The sequence below is a fragment of the Equus asinus genome, chromosome 3 (assembly GCF_041296235.1).
Source record: "Equus asinus isolate D_3611 breed Donkey chromosome 3, EquAss-T2T_v2, whole genome shotgun sequence".
NCBI classification, from domain to species: Eukaryota; Metazoa; Chordata; class Mammalia; order Perissodactyla; family Equidae; genus Equus; species Equus asinus.
In genome coordinates this window covers 40,517,182-40,538,256 of record NC_091792.1, presented here as the reverse complement: position 1 = coordinate 40,538,256, position 21,075 = coordinate 40,517,182, and the positions used below count along the sequence as shown (strand labels likewise).

At 36.9% G+C, this 21,075-nt stretch overlaps 1 protein-coding gene across 4 annotated transcripts in view; it reads right to left on the bottom strand.

The window, feature by feature from the left end:
* Positions 1-3,995: 3,995 nt before the first annotated feature.
* MND1 (meiotic nuclear divisions 1) overlaps positions 3,996-21,075 on the bottom strand; it is a 77,094-nt gene continuing 60,014 nt past the window's right edge. The window contains exons 7-9 of one of the 4 annotated variants that reach the window (XM_070504932.1): positions 19,797-19,980; positions 14,179-14,223; positions 9,413-9,655 (exon numbers count right to left, since the gene is read on the bottom strand). In XM_070504932.1, coding sequence (XP_070361033.1) covers positions 14,211-14,223; positions 19,797-19,980 — 197 coding nt within the window. In that variant the 3' untranslated portion in view covers positions 9,413-9,655; positions 14,179-14,210. Of the gene's footprint in view, positions 9,656-14,178; positions 14,224-19,796; positions 19,981-21,075 lie in introns of all 4 variants that reach the window. The other 3 variants (XM_070504933.1, XM_044767087.2, XM_070504936.1) reach the window with 3 other exon arrangements.

Below are 21,075 nucleotides of genomic sequence, written 5' to 3'. Positions count from 1 at the left end.
CACCACATATAACAATGCTTTTCTACAAGAAAGTGTTTCCCCGACTTCTATGTTGGGCTTCCCATCACTCCTCCTCCCTTGTCCTGGAATGAGCAGAGTACGCCCTGAACATAGAGGCTGGTTGGGAGGTGGTGGTGGTGAAGGGGGTGGGTGAGAGGCAGGGAAAAGTAGGCTCCCCCAGCTGCAACAGCAAGGACTTGTCAAAATAATAAACAGAACACTCATAAAAGTGGAATTGGAAGGCCAAAAGGGGGAGCTCTCACACCCTACCTGATAGCAGAGCCCAACACAAGAAAGAAGGACATCCTCTTCTTGATGGGCAAGAAGCTCGGCCAATGAGAGACTGTCACAACTATTAACCTACAAAAACAGAAACCAGTTGAAGAGGCAGTGTTTACTTGGGATCAAAGAAGTGCAATTTGGGGAGCACAGGTTCAGGTACAAATCCAAATAGTGTCTCACTAGGGAGTAAAAGCCAGGGGCTTTTAAAGGCAAAGAAGGGAGGTTGTATTACAAAGAATTTTCAGTGGAGTTGGATGCAGAGAGCTAGTCTTGGCTGAACATGGATTGACTATTGATTCTGTCTAGAGAAAGTCCACAATCCTCAGTCTTTGTGATCAGGGTGTCTGCTCTCCTGCCGACTTCTCAAATAATTGCTTGTAAAACAACTGCTGTTTGGCCCAGTCTGAGGTTCAAGACAGCAAGGCAGTTTCTCTGGAAAGGCAGCTCCAACTTCATTGTAAAACGGCTCACTATAGTCAGTTTTGACACAAGTTAGCCAATGACAAGCCACTACACCTGGAACTCTATATACAGTAGCCCTCCTAACTTCCTCTTCCCCTCTATAAGACTTGCTCCTCCCCTTGTTGTGGGGGACTTGCATGTGGCTCACTATGGTTGCAATTCTTTGCTGATCCTGAATAAACCCATTTTTTTTTTTTGCTGGAGAAATAACTGGTTGTCTATTTGTTTGAGGTCAACAGACTCCAAGGTGAGAGTGAGGTCGGGTGGAGTCCAGGCCCTGGAAGCCAGTGCACCCGTGACAGTGATCTGTCATTATATTTGCACTGAGGGGTATTTTATTATCTCCTGGTAAGAACTTCCTAAATGTTTAGAATGATATAACCACCTTCTTCTGAGCACACACTCTGTGCTAGAGCACGGTGTTAATTGCTGTGTTTATATCATTCCACAATTCTCTAAACAGACTCAGCATCTGTGAGGGAATTATTTTATCGGCATTTAGGAAAGAGGGCACAAAGCTTAAAGATATTAAGTAGCTTGTCTAAATTCATACAGTTAGAGCCAGCACTTGAATCCAAGCCTACTGGACTCCAAATCCACTATTCCATACTGTTTTCCAGAAACTTAGGGAACAATGCCAACAGCTTATTGTTTAGTTTTCCATTTAATGGTTTTAATTAAGGCAGTAACTATCCCCCTCAGAGAATGGATTAATTGATTCAAGAAACACTAAGAAGTGCCTTCTATGTGGATGATACAAGGAAGTATGTGCTGGAAATCTAGTGGATACAACAAGACATCCAAACATGAACATTTAAGTAACTTTACAGAGCAGATGACCAGTGCCACATGAACCGACATACCCTAACTTGTTAGAAAGACAAACATTTTAAGGGAGATCCCTGTGAGCTGGCATTACCATAGAAGGCCTCCTGAAGGATGCTGGACTTGGGCTAAACCTTGGAGAAATGCATTTAGACAGGGCATGGCTGACGGACGGCTCAGATGAGCCAAATTTGCATGCTGGTGATTCTTTAATTAAGAGATCAGACTAGCTTGACTTGTCTCATGTTGGAGAGAAGTGGAAAATAAGATTGGAAAAGTTGGGGCCAGAGGTGCAGAGACCTCTAGGATTTCTTTGTTATAATTTAACTTTTTGTACAAGTAATACAACCATATAGTTCAAAAATAAAATTTATGAAAAGGAACAGAGGAAAAAATCCCTTCCTCTCACGTAGGGAACCACTGTTAACTAGTTTCCTGTGCATCCTTTCAGTTTTTTGTGCATATACAAGCAATTATAAATATGTGTATTCTTATTTTCTCCCTTTATTTATTAAAAGGTAGCATACGGCCAGTAGAAATTTTGAATAGCAATAATTTACTTATATATGTTTTACTACTTAAAATGATTACTTTTAGTTATTAAAATATAATGGTGTTTCCCACTGTGGATTTATTAAGCAAATATCAAGAACTGGTATCCAGAAGAGGGATAGTAATTTCCAGAGCTGGACTTACTCAGAGTCAACTTTATATCTATGGATCTAAATCCTAAAAAGTGTGGGTTTAGGTTGATGAGGTGGTTGTTTCTCTTCAGTGCTATCACATCTTGTATGCTCTTCTCCTTGCCTTTCTTCAGTTTTATAATTACCTGTTTATGTGTCTGCCTTATTCGATTGGAATTCTTTGAGGCAAGGACTATAGGGCTCGTTTATCTTTGTATCATCAACATGTAATATGATGCCTGGCAAATATGATTATTAAATGACTGTTCAAGTGACTTAACGAATGGAGAAAAGTGTACGTTGAATAAATGTAACACGTTCAAGGAATGACTTGAACAACTTGGCTGATCCCTAGGGTATCGGAATATAAAGGGAAGGCATGGCATTTTATTCCATCTGGTAATGTAGTTTGATGAAACACTATGGAGATGTTAAGAAAGATCAGGCAGTAGAGAGGAAGGGTTAAGCTCTTGTGGGGAGGGGAAGAGAAGAAAAATGAAGCAAGGTTTTGGAGCAAGCAGGAGGGTGTTGAGTCATGAGCAATAATGGAGAAGTTAGCCTAACAGGAAGTATGGGTGTGAAAATAATTGTAGGTAGGGGAGTTAGGGAGAAGAGGTTATGCTTGAAGGGCTCCAATTAAAAAACATTTCCTTTTTTTTTAAATAGAGAAAATGGAGGAAAGTGGAGCTGAATAGAGAGGCTTAGGTAGCAAATGTTGGAAACAGTTGTAGGGACTGAAATGAAAAGCTGACTGAAGGTAACACCTGCCTTACAGCCTTTCTGGAATAAGGCCAATTAAACTTTAAGTAAAAGCGATGGTAAGCAATGCTGAGAGTCTGTATGAGGCAGGAGATTAAGAAGTTGTAATTCTTTTGTGTCAAATACTATGCGAGGTGCTCTGAGCCTACAGAGTGAAAAGTCAACATGCCCTCAGGGAGCTGTTGTCCAATAGGGAGAAGGTCATTTGGCCCCTCAAGATATATTTAGTTTCAACATTACCACCTTACTCCTAAAATGATCTTAGTATAACATAATCAACATGGCACTATAATATGTCTGTCACTGCTTCTAAATATTCTGTCCATATGTGAGAAAAGTTAAGCAACCTCTTAGACACTTTCAGTTATGGTTATGCAAAATAATTTTGATATCCAGGGACTTTATCCTCTGAAGCTATGCTATGTCAAATGTTGACGCCATTCTAGGGGCCGGCCTGGTGGTACAGTGGTTAAGTTCGCTGGCTCCGCTTCGGTGGCCCAGGGTTTACCAGTTTACCGGTTCAGAGGTATGGATCCCGGGCACAGACTTATGCATCGCCTATCAAGGTATGGTGCGGCCGGCCTCCCACATATAAAATGGAGGAAGATGGGTACAGAAGTTAGCTCAGAGCCAATTTTCCTCAGCAAAAAGAGGAGGATTGGTGGCAGATGTTGGTTCAGGGCTAATCTTCCTCAAAAAATAAAAAAGTGTTGACACCATTCCAAAAAAGAACTTATCTTTATGGATCCATTAAGGGAATCATTTTATTAAAAGTATATTTTTATCTATTAAAAACAAACAAACAAACAGGCCATTTCAATCCCTGTAGATACACACTGATTTTATCAGGGTACTTAAAGGTAAAATATTTGTTCCAGTTGACCTAAGAATCAAACCAAATCTGCTCAGATGGAAACTCGCTAAGCAAGTTAAACTCAGTCAGGTGTGGGTCCCCAGAGCTCACATAACACAGGAAACACATGTAAGCAAGAAGTACATTTACTTAAACACGGTAACAACCACAACTGGACAGAAAAAAATTACACATCTGGTCAATTTAAATGTGTAAAAAGTTCCCATAGTTACTTTTCAAAATGTTATGAGAAACAAGATGCCTTCCAAGTTCAGCCTTGCAAAATAACTCACCCTTTCTGCATCAAACTCCGCCTCCAAACTGGTAAGGCATCTCTGAGAGGGGTTTTTCAGAAAGAATTGGGGCTTTAACTTTTAAAACCAGTTTTCAACCTAAAGACACATGAACATTAATGACGAATTTTCTTTCTCATTAATAAATTCCAGCTAAAAGGCAGTATTTTTTACAAATCTGTTTTTGATAACAGATTCCCAGCTCATTTTATGTCAATCTTCTTAATAACAAATCAGAGCTCGTTTCTGAAAACCCATGGAAAAAGCAATTAAAACATCCTCAAAGCCATTACCCTTCCTTTTCTTTTCTATAAAATTCAGCTTCATCTTATATTTCTCATATTCTTTTTAGAGGATCAGTTCTTCATGAATAGGGACTATTTTTTTTGGTCAAGGAATTAATCCTCAGAACTCCTACAAATATGCAAAGAGATATGTTTGGAAATGTTCTTTGAAAATATTGTCTGAAATGCCACGCAACTGACAACAAACCGAATGCCCATTAATCTTGGTTAAATAATGTATAGCATATCTTTATGAAGAAATGCTGCATAGCAAGTAAAACTTTTTGAACAAAACTTTTCAAACATTTAAATGAAAAACAAAATAGTATTGATCCATATGTACAGAATGATCTAATTTTTGATTTTGCTCTTGTTTAAAATTATAGTTGAGTATCTTTAGAGACCAGATAGTCTCAATGTTACATAAATTGTTTTAGAGCTAATGAAATGAAGGAGAACTTCCAAATCTTTTTTAAGAAGCTAGTATAAGTAACACTGATACCCAAATCTGTAAAGATAGCACACAAAGAAAAAATTATAGACTGGTATCACTTAATGAACATTGATGCAAAAATTCTAAATAAAATATTAGCATGTAGATTCTAACATTAGAATAAAAAATAACTCACCATGACCAAGTAGGTCTTATGCCAAGAATGTATGGACGGTTGAACATTAGCAAATACATTAATATCATTCACCTTATTAGTAGATTTAAGGAGAAAGGTCATATGTTTATCTCCACAGATGGGGAAAAAGCCTTTGACAAATTCAATAACCACTCTTTACACAAATACTTGAGAAATAGGACTAGATGAATACTTCCTTAACATTATGTTATATATTATAAAACACCAGTATTTTACTTAATACAGGAATAATAAAGGCATTCCTACTGATTTCAGAAACAAGACAAAGATATCCTCTATCTCCACTATAGTTTTATGAGTGGTATTCGTGAATGCAATTAGAAGCATAAGAATTAGAAAAGAAGAATTGGAACTATGTCTATTTGGAGATGATATGATAGGCTACCTGGAAAATGTCAGAAATTATAAGACAAACTCAAACAAAAAAGAATTTAGCAAGATAGCAGTGTAAAATTAATACGCAAAACCAGTAGCCTTCAGATACATAAATAATAACCAGTTAGAAAATAAGATGGAAAACCCCATTTACAATGGCAACAAAAAAGATGAAATTCCTAAGAATACACTTAAGAAGTGTGAAAAATTATGTGAAGAAAACTTTAAAACTACTGGGAAAACTCAAAAGTATGCCTAAGCAAATGGAAAGACCATCCCTTGTTCTTGAATAAGATGTTTCATCATCATGTTAATTTATAAATTTAATACAGTCTTGATTTAAAAAAATAGCAGGAGGATTTTTTTTGGAATTTGAAAGGTTGAAACTAAAGTTTGATGTCAAGTCAGTTTGTCAACTTGGAATGAAACTGTGACATAAAGAAAGGTATATGCTGGCATTCCTCTGAGAAATGAACTCTACCATTGAGAGGTCCTACTCACCCCTAGCTGACTGGCCGCCGTGTGGAATAAGGATTTAGGGTTGCTAAATCATCCAGTTTCCAAAAGAAGCTGAAAATCTCAATTTACATGTGATATTTTACATGTGACTGTGTTGGTAACTAATTTAAGTTAAAAATAAAATGCAGTTTGGGCAAAATAAACATGGTCATATCTAACTCACAGGCTGTCAGTTTTTGATCTTTTGGAGGTAGGCAAACTTTTTCCATAAAGGGTTAGATAATAAATATCTTAGGCTTTGCAGGCCACGTACAGCCTCTGTTGCATATTCCTATTTTCACATCATTAAAAAAATGTAAAAAGACATTCTTAGCTCAAGGGCTGTAAAAAGACCGGCCTTGGATTTGGTTCTCAGGGCGGTAGCCTGCCAATCTTGGTTAATAGAAATCATCAGCCTTGAGACGACATTACCTGACGTCCATCACTCAGAAATAATTAAAAAGAAAAAAATCAAGCTGGGGTAAGTATAATATACACAAATTCACTGCACTGGGCCATTTCATAATGCAGTACATTTTCCTCCTGGTATATAGACAGTATTCAGGAAGCATATCCTGAAAGGGAGTTTATGCATAATTTTAAGACACTTTCCCACCATCTGTCACATTTTAACTGCTCTTACAAATGATGCTGTTAGCTGAAAAATGTGTTCTATTTCACTCCGATCATGTTCTCAAAAAACAGTATGATCAGGTTTACAATTTAGACTTTTCTCCTCAAGAATTATTAGGTGATTTCTTGCTTCTTGGCTGCCAGCTGTACTCATTTCCTTTTCTAATCCCTTAAAGAGAATCATGTTTGATAAAGTTAAGGATAATAGCATCTATTTCTGAGACAGGCCAAGAACTTTATAATCCCATCAGACTAATGATGTGGCAAACATCAGAGGAAAAGTCACCTCCAATTCACCCTTATGGATTGCTCTGGTCCAGGCCCAACCTCAGAAAGGACGTTTCAGTGATTCAATTTGGCTCTGAACAATTGTGAAACTCACTAGGAGACTGTAAAATTTCTTTCCTAGAATCCTTTAAAAATAACACGTGAAGAAAGTTGATACGACAGATATCAGCTCTCAAAAACCTTTTAAACTCCACAATCCATTGAAAAGATATTGGGAATATCAACTATAGCATTATTTTTAAAAATTTTTTTGAGGAAGATTAGCCCTGAGCTAACATCTGCTGCCAATCCCCCTCTTTTTTTTGCTGAGGAAGACTGGCCCTGAGCTAACATCCGTGCCCATCTTCCTCTATATGCGGGACGCCTGCCACAACATGGCTTACCAAGTGGTGCCATGTCCATACCCGGGATCCGAACTGGCGAACCCCGGGCTGCCTAAGCAGAACGTGTGAACTTAACTGCTGTGCCACCAGGCCAGCCTAACTACAGCATTATTTACTGAATCAAATTTGATCCTGGATCACTAGTAATTTGACTCTAGGTCTACCAAAATCGTACTCAGTCTTCAGATCAATAACAAAACCAATCCAGTACTAAGGATTATATAGAGCTTGGCTGGACTAATGTCCCTGGACTTCTTAATCAGTATCTCTAATTCAGGGAAGAGTAAACCCAGAAGTAGCTCTTAAAGATTAAGAACAGTGACGTGCCGCATAGGCGAGCCAACTCTTAAGTAACAGCAAGCCAGCTGTTAAACACAGCCATCACTAAAGATCAAATTACATAAATTATGAACTATGTTATATTAAAAACAATGGTACTAAAACTAAAAACTCATCAGTCCCTAAGTATCTTACATTTTACCATTATCTATGCTCTTGTGATTATTTCCATCTATTGTATCTGTATGGTAGAAATACCATATAATGGTGTGCTACTGAACGTTTTCCAAATCTGCATTGTCATCATGTTGGTAATCTGAAAATGGCCATGCTGGGAGTATGTATATCACACAAATTGGCAAAGACTATAAATCAGGCCCTACCCCCACTTTCCAAAGTCAGTTTAGTTAAACATTAACTAGCACACTACTGGCTTATTAGGGTACCACAACCTCTGGTTCGCTCATGTACAGACTCCATCTCAATCGTTGTGCTAGCCCCATAAAATAGACTCAAATTTAAAAAAAAAATGTCGCTAAATATTTATAAAATAGAATCTTCTAGGGATCATTAAAAATGGCTTCCTTCTTGAACATAGATACCTTCTCTCTAAACAAGGAAGCGTCTTTTCTCATAGCAAACTGGGTCTGAGAAATTTTGAAATTCTCACAATTAGTGTTTTAAGGAAAGGCTTATGATGGGTTTTTATGTTTTGTTCTTTGTCTCTCACATCAAATACTTTCTTCTGTGAGTAGAGCCGTTGCCCTAAGGCAACATCAACTGGCCTCAAGAACAAACGAAAATGGACCAATTTGCTAGGCCTACCTCCAGGAAGTGATTAAGCAGGCCCGGAGCAACTCCGCGCAATACAAAGGCCAGATTCACTAACAAATGGTTTGGATGCCATTTGGGTCATTTCAGACATATGGAGTATCATTCAAGTTAATTAAAAGAATACCAAAACTGGATAGTGTGGAAAAAAATTAAGGCATGTGTGTAAAAGGCATTACACATATTAGTTTTGATTTTAAGTTTGTCTTGGAGTGCCTGCAAATACTCTAAATGCCTAAGCTGAACTGGAAAAACATATATACACAGGACATACATTATTTTTAACCTACTCCTCTTTAGATAGTTGGAAAAATAAGCCCTGAACTCCAGTTGGTGATGTGTACCATACTAATACCACTCCATCATGTTATAAAAAGTGCATAAATCAAGACAAAGGGCCATGTGCTTTACTCTTTGTAGTAGAAAGCCATCAAAAATTCAAAAGAAAGTAGTTTTTATGTCTAAGGGATTACTACCCATCTCTAAATTTTAACTTTTTTTTCTGCTATCCCCCCAGTACATAGTTGTATATTTTAGTTGTGGGTCCTTCTAGTTGTGGTATGTGAAACACTGCCTCAACATGGCCTAATGAGCGGTGCCACGTCCACACTCAGGATCCTAACAGGTGAAACCCTTGGGGCCCTGAAGCGGAGTGCGCGAACTTCACCACTCCGCCACAGGGCCGGTCCCCTCAACTCTAAATTTTGGGAACAACAACTTTCTGTATTTTTTCTGTGGGAAATTTGCAAATATGATGCAGTATACTGAGAATCAATGACATTTTCCACTAAATGTTGAAAAACAGTAAAGCAGCCATTAGGGTTTTAAAGGTCATTTCCAAGCATTTATGTATGGGTGTATGTGTATAATAGAGCCTTCAAAGGTACCCTTAGTTCTTAATATTTATTTGACTGAAACTAAAAAATGTTATCATGTCATGATGGCTTTGATCTCTAAAAAATTATCTGTAAACCTAATGTAGGCGGATGGCTATCGTCCTGTTTTTGATGGATCAAAAAGAGTGAAAAACACCTACTCTTTACACTTTATTTAAAATTAGTAAAATGATAAACACAGGTATAGGTAAATGACAATTCAGTACATTTAGTTGGATCATATAAAAATTTACATATTCACAAGCACACAGATCCTTCACCAACAATGAATATTTCAGTCTATGTAGTCAAAGTCTTCTGGAATTCCAAAATTTTTATCAATTTTATTTTCTTCGAAACCAAATTTTCTTTTGGCCCAAGATTTTATGGCAAATATGTTATCTATAAAGAAAATTGAGACATATTTTTGAGAATTGAAAACCATAAAACATTTCAAATATAATTATATTCTTTTCACTTCTGTTACTTTCAAGAATAAGGGCAATTAATTTCAGGAGAAAATACTTATGAGTATGTTAAATAAATAGATATATTAAAAATTTAGTAGATTAGTTGTCACTGAAGAATACCTTTCTTAAGAACAATGTAAAGACGGGGAAAGGCTGCGGGTGCCTCTTCCACATTTCCACAGCAGAGGCCAGGATTCTGTTACCTCAGGAATTAGAGTTGCTCCTGTTTCCAAAGGGAACACATTCCCTCCGGACCCTCTCCCCTCCCCCACAGAGAGTAATGGCTTCCAGACAACCGGGCCAGCGTGAGAGAGGAGGGGTGAGGCGGAGGGAAAGGGGTTTTCCTCTCTTAAGACTAAGATGGAAACAGATGTAACCTCAGTGTCCTCTAGGGGGAATTTAAAATGAATTTTACCAATGAAAGAAGTGTTAGATCTACTTAAAGGAATTTATCCCAAGGAAATAAAATAAATTGTGTACAAAGATTTATGGTCAAATCTTTATCCCAGTGTGAGAAAAGAAAAAACTAAAAGCAACCCCAATGTCTCATTACCTGGCAGGGTGTCTATGCGCAGGCAGTGAGGGACAGGGGGCAACAGCAACATGCTCATAGTGGCTGCACATGGGGAGCAGGAATGATGGCCAGCTCTCTTTTTTTAATTTTACACCTTTTCTTTAATGTAATATATACCACCTTTATAATGAATTTTTATTATAAATATAGAAAAAGAATGGTAAAAAGTTTTCTGGTTCAGAGTATTCTATAAAATTTTCAGTACTGTATTAGTAATGATAAGGAAGTGTTAAAATAGATTTTTTTGGAGTGTTATGGGCTGAATTGTGTCACTTCCCCTAACTTCGTATGTTGTAGTCCCAACCCCCCAGTATCTCAGAATGTGACTGTATTTGGAAAGTGGGTCTTTAAAAAGGTGATTAAGTTAAAACGAGCCCATGGGATGGGCCCTAATCCAATCTGGCTGGTGTCCTCCTAGGAAAAGGAAACGTGGACACACTGAGACGCCAGGGGCACGCATAGGAAAGACCAAGTGAGGACACAATGAGGAGGTGGCCATCTACAAGACAAGGAGTGAGACACCTAAGAAGAAACCAAACCTGCCGACACCTTGATTTTGGACTTCCAGCCTCCAGAACTGTGAGAAAATTAACTTCTGCTGTTTAAGCCACCCAGCCTGAAGTACTTTGTTACGGTATCCTTAGTAAATTAATATATGGAGTTTGATCACATTTAAAAATATTGCTTTCGGAAGTCTAATTCCAAGTATCAAATAATGATAATTAAACGTTTGGAATGAAGTTCATTTCTAAGGTGACTACTACTACACCAAACAGAATAATGTGTCTTTACTTTTTGTAACAATTTAAAACAAATCTCCACTTTTCATAAGAACCTAAGAGAGCGTACTAATAGCATGAGGTACTCCAGAATGATTTGTTTAGTTTTACTAGTGTCTGCACAACCCGTACATTCTTGTCAATCACAGCCAAACACTTACAGAGGATAGAGAGCCCACTGCTACCTAAGACAGGTATTACATGCATTACACGCATTCCAAAACATAAAGAGCCTGTGCCTTCAAGCTGACACAAGAATAGAGAGAGAAAAATCAGTTTCTTACTAATCAATTCCAAAGTGATATGTATGTTAGAGATGAAGTATTATGTGTACGTCTTCCAGAATGGGCTCACAGAGTACAGAAAGATTTGCAGGAAATTCGAGAACAGATGCAACACTGTAGGGAGACTGGAGGAATGGACTTCAAACTCGGATCAGAAGAGAGGAAAACGAGGCGCCTTAGTAAGGCTATAGGCTTTGCAGGAAGGAATTTCTGGCTCACATGAGGGCAAGAAACCATTTTATTATAAACCGTCAAAGATTAAAGACAAACAAAAGAATAAACAAAAGCCTCTTCACAACAACGCTTAATGGACCAATTCAAAAAGACTATTTAAACATGTCCTTGGGCCACTGGATGTCTGCTTCAAGACAATGTTACCCATAATCTTGATAGTTCATTGCCTGTCAAATAATTTTCCCATTATATGGAAATTTTTATAAATGGATAAAAAGTAAGCTTTTTTCTTTGTAAAAGAGATAACCTTAAGACTGGTAGAATTCCTGTTAATTTATATGGAGGCATCCCTGAGATATACATAGGAATAAGAGGGGCAACATCATAGTCGTGAGTCCGTGTTAGGACCTCACAACATTTATCTCCCTCGCTCATTAAGATGCCTCCTATACAAAGTCATAAAAACTTCACTATCTTAATTAAGCAAGGTTTTATATGATATAATTTGAGTCACATTTAAAGTGTATTTAATATCACGAAACATTTAGATGTCATATTTATACCCTAAGGTAATCTCACATTCTACAAAACTGAAATACTGAATTACTGAACAGTGAATATTCTCAACTCTAGATACATTTCGGGACTTTTTTAAGTACAAAGAAACCAAACTTTAATAATTACATAACAACTTCTAGTTATAAGTATTCCTGATGTTTTCTTTTTGTTTGTTTTGAAGTCAGGGAGGTTTTCTGAGATGTAATTTAACTCCATGATCTTTTCATAACACTTTGATGCTGGAAGGAGCAAACTGTAACCTCATGGGAACAGGGTTCTTAACAGCTATTTCTGCTGTTCTAAAAATATCTTCCTTCCTTCATGATTTTTAAAGTTTCAGGTTCTTTCTCAGCTAAAAATATAGGGGGGGATAAGTTGTTCAAATTTTTTTTATATAATAATTTTGGAAGTTTATGATCAACTGGAAAACAGGAAAGGATTTTTGAAGAGGAGAAAGGGAAAAGGGGAGTATCTGTTTACCTGTGTGACTAATGTTGTGCTGAGGGCTTACCAACTGCCTTCTTTAATCCTCCCCAAATCTGAGGTAGATATTACCCACATGGAACAGATGAGGAAGCAGGTTCAGAGAAGTTCAACAAGTCACACAGCAAATAAGGAGCACAACCTGGATTCCCTTGAAAGTCAAGTTCTTGGCACCACAGACACAGGCTGCCTGTTCCTAAGTTTGCTGAGCTGCTTGCTGACAACTATTGAGGAAAATCACTTTGTGACTCGTCTTATTTTTAACCTAAAAATCCGCTTGCTTTTTTTCTCATCCAAAATTCTGTATTTCTCAAACCCTTACAATATCACTGTATTTATTATTTATTTATACTTTATTGGACACATATTTTATTATTCTCTTTTCTTTAATGTTAGTTTGCTGATTTTACCATCCTCTGATCTTATCACTAAAGCATCACGTTACTTAGGAAATAACTTTTTAATAAATAAGATTGTAATTTTATTTGAACCAAAGGCCAATTACACTGATTTTATCAATCTACTTAATTCTGAAATGGACAAGGAAAAACGATTCTTAAACTTCTTGTGAAATGCAGAGGCCTGGCATGGAGTCAGGGGAACCTGGCTCAAATCTCTGTTCCTCCAGTGACTAATCACCTTCGACTTTAGGCAGTCACTTCAAGTTTTCTGCATCTCTGCGTCAATGCAATCTTACTCGTACTCTCCCACAGAAACAGAAGGATGAGTAATACATGTGAAGGCATTATAGACTTGCCAGGATGGAAAATTTCAATTACCATTATTTTATAACAAAATACTGGAAAAACATCAGTGTAATTTTAGGACCAGTTTTAACAATACCAATTACATTTGTATATAATTCACAGGAATCATTATTTATTAACTTTATTTTAAACTTTAAGACATAGATAACGCCTTATTAATTCCCATTTCTTAGACTATGTCTGGTCTAGACCTGAGGGTGTATCCATTGGCAAACAAACTGATGAAGCATTTACATGAAAGCAAGTATACAGAGAAGATGGTATCATGCAGTGGGTAAGAGCTTGGATTCTGCAGTAAGAAAAGCAGGCGGCCATGGGCTCCTGATGGCCTTAGTTTCATCTCTAAAATTAAGGATAATAGTCCTATCTACCTCACAAGACGGCTGTGGAGATAAAATGAGAATGCACCACAGACACTCTACGATTCCTGGCTTATAGTCAGCCCTCAACAAATGTTAGCTATTATTATTATTGGCAAGAAGACAAATCTTTAGGATTCCACGAAACTCTTAAAGTTGTATCTTGCATTTATGTATATGAAGGTTAAGTGATTAGCCCAAGTGACTTATCTGGGAAAAGTTACACAAAAGTTAAAACTGGAAGCAATCATTGGTTTTACAAAAATATCTTATACTTTACAAAATGACTCATAATAAGATTTTTAAAAATAACCTTAAGCAACTGAAATGATTTAATGTATAAAAACTTGATTAATACATACATTTCCAGAATGTCTTTTCTTGAATAAAACTATGTACAATAGCTTCTGCATTTCACATGATAGCAAGTATGGAAGAAGTTTCACTATAGTTTACTAAAGCTATTATAATACATACCAGTCCATCTGTTAGCAGCTTCTTTGGCTACTTTATTTGCCTGACCTGGAAAAAAAAAACGTACACACACACATAATCATCTTCATCTAACTAGAGACTCACTTTTTTTATATGAGCCAAAGGTTATACAAATAAAATGGCTGTGAGAAACAGTTGATATAATGACATACTGTATCTCACGAACCTGCTCAGCTTTCCAAGGAAATTTTAGATGGGTGCAGTTATATTAGTCATGAATAGAAAGTCAGTGGAACAATTTCCTTTTCCTAAATGACCATTATTATTGTACCTTCTCCTTTAAAGACAACATGGAAGTTTAAGCAAGATGTGTTTCTCAATTTGCAATACCAAAAGAGGATAAAATAACTTAAGTTTAATGGTAAAATAATTTAAGTTTATACACATATATTAGACTACAATAAACCTGACCTTAAAAAAATTTTAATGGTCATTATGGTAGCCCTGTAGGAGGAAATATTTACTTTATATTTAATTATACATCTTGCTATTAAGTGTATCTGTACTTATGTTTTTCAAGTTACTCTACACAGCACACAGCAATGCCATGATCAACTGGGCATAATAGTATTTATAATGATGGCATTTATTTATTGAAAGATAATTTATATACCACAGAAGTCACCATATTAAAGTGTATAATTTAGTGGTTTTTAGTGTATTCACAAGGTTGTACGACTGTCACCACTACCTAATTTCAGAACATTCTCATCACCCAAAAGGCAATCCCATACCCATCACGAAGTTACTCTACAGTCCGCTACGCTCCAGCTCTGGAGACCACTTATTCCTGCCAGTCTCTATGGATCTCCCTATTCGGACATTTCATAGAAACGAGATCATACAATATATGTCTGGATTCTTTCACTTAGCACAGTGTTTTCAAGGTTCATCCACATTACAGCATGTATCAATACCTCGTTATTTTTTTACTGCCAAATAATATTCCATCGTGCAGAAATACCACATTTTGTCTAGCCGTTCGTCAACTGGTGGACATTTGGGTTGTTGCTGCTAATATAAATAACTTAACAATTTTTGTGTGAACGCATTTTCAATTCTTTTGGATACATACCCAGGAGTGGAATTGCTGGTTCAAATGGTAACTCTATACATAACATTTTGGGCAATGGATAAATTCTTTTCCAAAGTAGCTGCATCATTTTGACAGTCCCACCAGCAATCTAAGAGTTCCAATTTCTCCACATCCTTACCAACAAGTATTTTCCACTCTTTTTATTACAGCCACGTGTCACTTAATGATGGGTATATGTTTTGAGAAATGCGTCATTAGGCGATTTTGTCGTTGTGCAAACACTAGAGTGTACTTACACAAACTTAGATGGTATAGTCTACTACACACCTAGGTTATATGGTACTAATCTTATGAGACCAGTATCACATATGCAGTTGATCATTGACCAAAAATGTCATTATGCATCACATGATTGCAAAGCTATCCTAATGGGTATGAAGTGGTATCTCATTGTGGTTTTCATTCACATTTCCCCAACGATAATGTTGTTGAGAATCTTTTCATATGCTTATTGGCCATTTGTATATTTTTGTTAAAAAGATGTCTATTCAAATCCTTTGCCAATGTTTAAATTTTTTTTTAATTGTTGAGTTGTAAGAGGTTTTTTTAAAATATGTGTTTGGATATTGGACACTTAGATACAGGACTTGCAAACATTTCTCCCATTCTGTGGGCTTTCTTTTCACTTTCTTGACAATGTACTTTGACACACAAAAGTTGTTAATTTGACAAAGTTGAATTTATCTACTTTTTCTTTCGTTGCTAAGCTTTTGTTGAACTTTTGTTGTCACATCTAAGAAATTGTTGCCTAATTCAAGAATACAGAATATACACCTGTTTTCTTTTAGTTTTATGGTTTTAGCTCTAACAGTTAGGTGTTTCATCTTTTTGAGTTACTTTTTGTATATGATGTGAGATGGGAGTCCAGGCTGATTCCTTTGCACGTGGATAACCACTTGCGCCTAGCACCACTAGTTGAAAACACTATTCTTTCCTGACTGAATGGTTTTGGCACCCTCGTTGAAAATCAGTTGGGTTTACTTCTAGACTCTCAATTCTAATCCATTAACCTATATGTCTATGCTTATACTAGTACCACACTGTCTAGATTACTGTAGCTTTGTAGTAAGTTTTTTTTGAGGAAGATTAGCCCTGAGCTAACATCTGCTGCCAATCCTCCTCTTTTTGCTGAGGAAGACTGGCCCTGAGCTAACATCCATGCCCATCTTCCTCCACTTTATATGTGGGACGCCTGCCACAGCACGGCTTGCCAAGCGGTGCCATGCCCGCCCCCAGGATCCCAACCGGCGAACCATGGGACGCCGAGGTGGAATATGCGCACTTAACCGCTGCGACACAGGGCTGGCCCCTGTAGTAAGTTTTGAACTTGGGAAATTTGAATCTCCCAACTTCATTGTTCTTTTTCAAGATTCTTTTGGCTATTCTGGGTCCCTTGCCTTTTCATATGAATTTTAGGATCAACTTACCAATTTCTGCGAAAAAAACAGTTTGTGAGTTTTGATGTTTTACATGGAATCTGTAGATTAATTTGGGGAGTATTTCCATGTTAACAATATTAAATCTTTCAAACCATGAACAAAGGATGTCTTTCCATTTACATGTCTTTAATTTCATTCAACGTTTCGTAGTTTTCAGTATGCCTGACACTTTAATTTTATTCTTAAGTGTTATATTAATTTTAATGCTACAGTAAATGGATTTTTTCCTTAATTTCATTTTCAGATTGTTCATTGTTAGTATATAAAATACAAGTGATTTTTGTATATTGATTTTGGTGTTCTTCAACCTGCTGATCTCACGTATTAGCTCTGTTTGTTTGTGTGTGTGTGTGTGTGTGTGTGTATTGTTTAGGGCCATCTATCTACCTATATAAATAAGATCATGTCAACTGCAAATAGAGATAGTTTTACTCTTTCCTTGTCAATATGGATGCCTTTTATTTTTCTTTCTTGCCTAACTGCCCTGGCTTGGACTTCCAGTACACTGCTGAATAGAAGTGTTGAGAGTAGACATCCTCGGGGAAAGGACACAGCCTTCTGCCATTCAATATGATGTCAGCTGTGAATTTTTTGTAGATGCCCTTTTAGTAGGTTGAAGAAGTTCACTTTAATTCCTAGTTTCTTGACTGTTTTTATCATGAAAAGCTGTTGGATTTTGTCAAGTATCTTTTCTTTGTCTATTGAGACAATCATGTGGGGTTCACCCTATTATTGGTCTATAAATATGTTGTATTAGATTGATTGATTTTTATATGTTCAACCATCCTTGCACCTCTGGGAATAACGTCACTTAGACAAGATGTATAATACTCTTTATATATAACTGCTGGATTTGACTTGCTAGTATTTTGTTGAGAATTTTTGCGTCTATATTCACAAGCAATATTTATCTATAGTTTTCTTATGATGTCTTTGTCTGGTTTTGGTATCAGGTAATACTGACCTCAAAGTATGAGTCAGAAAGTGTTTCTTCTTTTTATAATTTTTTTTTCTTTGAAAAGTTAATTCTTCTTTAACCTGGTAGAATTCACTAGTGTAGACTGGGCTTTTCATTGTGAGTAGTTTTTTAATCTCTGAATTTTGGTTTTTTTTTTGAGGAAGATTAGCCCTGACCTAACATCTGCCAGTCCTCCTCTTTTCGCTGAGAAAGACTGGCCCTGAGCTAACATCCATGCCCATCTTCCTCTACTTTATATGTGGGACGCCTACCACGGCATGGCCTGGCAAGCGGTGCCATGTCCGCCCCTGTGATTTGAACCAGTGAACCCCAGGCCAACACGCGGAACGTGCACACTTAACCACTGCACCACTGGGCCGGCCTCTCTAACTGAATCTCTTTACACTTTACACGTCTATTTCAATAGTATATTTCTGTTTGAGACATTATTGGTAGTTTGTATCTTTCTAGGAATTTGCTCATTTCATTTAGCTTATCAAACTTATTCGCATACAACTGCTGAAAGCATTCCTTTATACTCCTTTTTATTTCTGTAAGGTTGATGATGATGTTCCTCTTTCACTCTTGATTTTAGTAATTTGAATCTTCCTTTTTTCTTGGTCAGTCCAGCTAAAGGTGTGTCAACTTTGTTGATTCGCTTAAAGAACCAACTTTTGGTCTTAGTGATTTTCACTTGTTTTTCGGTTCTCTATTTCTCTTATTTCTGCTCTACTCTATATTTCCTTCCTTCTACTTGCTTTGAGTTTAGTCTGCTCTTCTTTTTCTAGTTTCTTAAGGTGGAAGGCTAGGTTATTGATTCAAGAGCTTGCCATTTTTTTAACACAGGTGTTAAAATGTTAATAAATTTCCCACCGAGCAATGGCTTCAGAGCATCCCATAAGTTTTTGTATGTTTTCGTTTTCATGTATCTCACAGTATTTTCTAATTCCCCTTGTGATTTTCTTTGAGTCATCCTTATTTAGAAGTGTGTTGATTAATTTACACACGTGTGAATTTCTCAAATTTCTTTTAGTTCTCTCTCATAACATTCCACTGTCATCAGAAAACATACTTTGTGTTATTTCAATCCATTTAAATTTATTGAGACTTGTTTAGGCTTCACATATGGTCTGTCCTAAAGAATATTTCACGTGCATTTGAGAAAAACGTGTATTCTGTTGATCCGTGGAGCGTTCTATAAACGTGTTAGGTTTAGCTGGTTTATCGCATTGTTTAAGTCTCATAATTCCTTATGTTCTATCTCGTTGTTTTATTCATTACTCAAAATGGAGTACTGAAATCTTTAACTATCTTGTTGAATTCGTTTGGTTTTTTGCTTTATGTATTTTTGTTCTCTTTTGTTAAGTGTATATATGTTTATAATTGTTATATCTTCTTGAATGGTTGACCCCTTTATCACCACAATTATCAACTGTACTTCTTTGACTCTGGTAACAATTTTTGTCTTGAAGTCTATTTTCTCTGGTATTGGTTTAGCCAATCTAGCTTGCTTTTAGTTATCATTTTCATAGAATATCTTTTTCCAGCCTTTACTTTCACCATATTTGTGTCTGAGTCAAATGTCAGTTTTATTAAGACAACATATAGTTGGGCTATGTGTTTTTATCTATTCTGACAAGCTCTGCTTTCTAATTGGACAGCTTAATCCATTTACATTTAATGTAATTATTGATAAAGTAGGCTTTACATCTGCTATTTGCTATTTGTTTTCCACACGTCATATAAATTTCTGTTAATTCCTCCACAATTGCCTTATTTTGTATTCAATGGATATTTTTTAGTGTATCACTTTAATTCACTTCTTTTACCAAATATTTTTGGGCGATTTTCTTAGTGGTTGCCCTGGGGATTAGTGTTAACATCTTAATTTATAACAACCTAGTTTGGATTAATACAAACTTAATTTCAATTGTATACAAAAATTTTGCTCCTATATAGCTTCATTCCTCTCCTCACTTTTTCTCACAAATTACACTTTATACATTGTGTGCCTAATAATATAGGCTTATCATTATTGCTTTATGCTGCTGTATTTTAAATCAGATAGGAGAACATAAGGAGATACAAACAAAAAATACATATATACTGGGGGCTGGCCCCGTGGCCGAGTGGTTGAGTTCGCGCGCTCCGCTGCAGGCGGCCCAGTGTTTCGTCGGTTCGAATCCTGGGCGCAGACATGGCCGTGCTCGTCGGACCACGCTGAGGCAGCGTCCCGCATGCCACAGCTAGAGGAACCCACAACGAAGAGTACACAACTATGTACCGGGGGGCTTTGGGGAGAAAAAGGAAAAAATAAAATCTTTAAAAAAAAAAAATACATATGTACTATCCTTTAGATTTACCTACGTAATAACCTTTACCAGTGTGCTTTATTTCTTCAAGTTGATTAAGTTACTGTCTAGTGTCCTTTCACTTCAGTGAGAAGGACTCCTATATATATATATTTTTTTTTTTCCTGAGGAAGATTAGCCCTGAGCTAACATCTGCCAATCCTCCTTTTTTTTCCCCCTGAGGAAGAGTGGCCCTGAGCTAACATCTGTGCCCATCTCCCTCTACTTTCTATGTGGGACGCCTACCACAGCATGGTGTGCCATGAGGTCCCATGTCCGCACCCAGGATCCGAACCAGTGAACCCCAGGCCGCCGAAGCGGAACGTGCACACTTAACCACTGCACCACTAGGCCGACCCCTCCTATATTTTTTTTAGGGCAGGTCTGCTAACGATAAACTCTTTCAGTTGAGGTTTACTTGGGAATCTTACTTTGTCCTTCACTTTTGAAGGAAAATGTTTCTGGATATAAATTTTTTTTTTTTCTTTGAAAATATTTTTTTTTTTTTTTTATTAATGTTATGATGGATTACAAGCTTGTGAGATTTCAGTTGTACATTTTTGTTAGTCATGTTGTGGGTACACCACTTCCCCCTCCGTACCCTCCCCCCACCCCCCCTTTTCCCTGGTAACCACCGATCAGATCTCCTTCTCAATATACTAATTTCCACGTATGAGTGGAGTCATATAGAGTTCGTCTTTCTCTGACTGACTTATTTCGCTTAACATAATGCCCTCGAGGTCCATCCACATTGTTGTGAATGGGCCAATTTCGTCTTTTTTTATGGCTGAGTAGTATTCCATTGTGTATATATACCACATCTTCTTTATCCAATCATCAGTTTCTGGGCATGTAGGCTGGTTCCACGTCTTGGCTATTGTAAATAATGCTGCGATGAACATAGGGGTGCAACGGACTCTTGAGATTTCTGATATCAGGTTCTTAGGATAGATACCCAGTAATGGGATGGCTGGGTCATAGGGTATTTCTATTTTTAACTTTTTGAGAAATCTCCATACTGTTTTCCATAGTGGC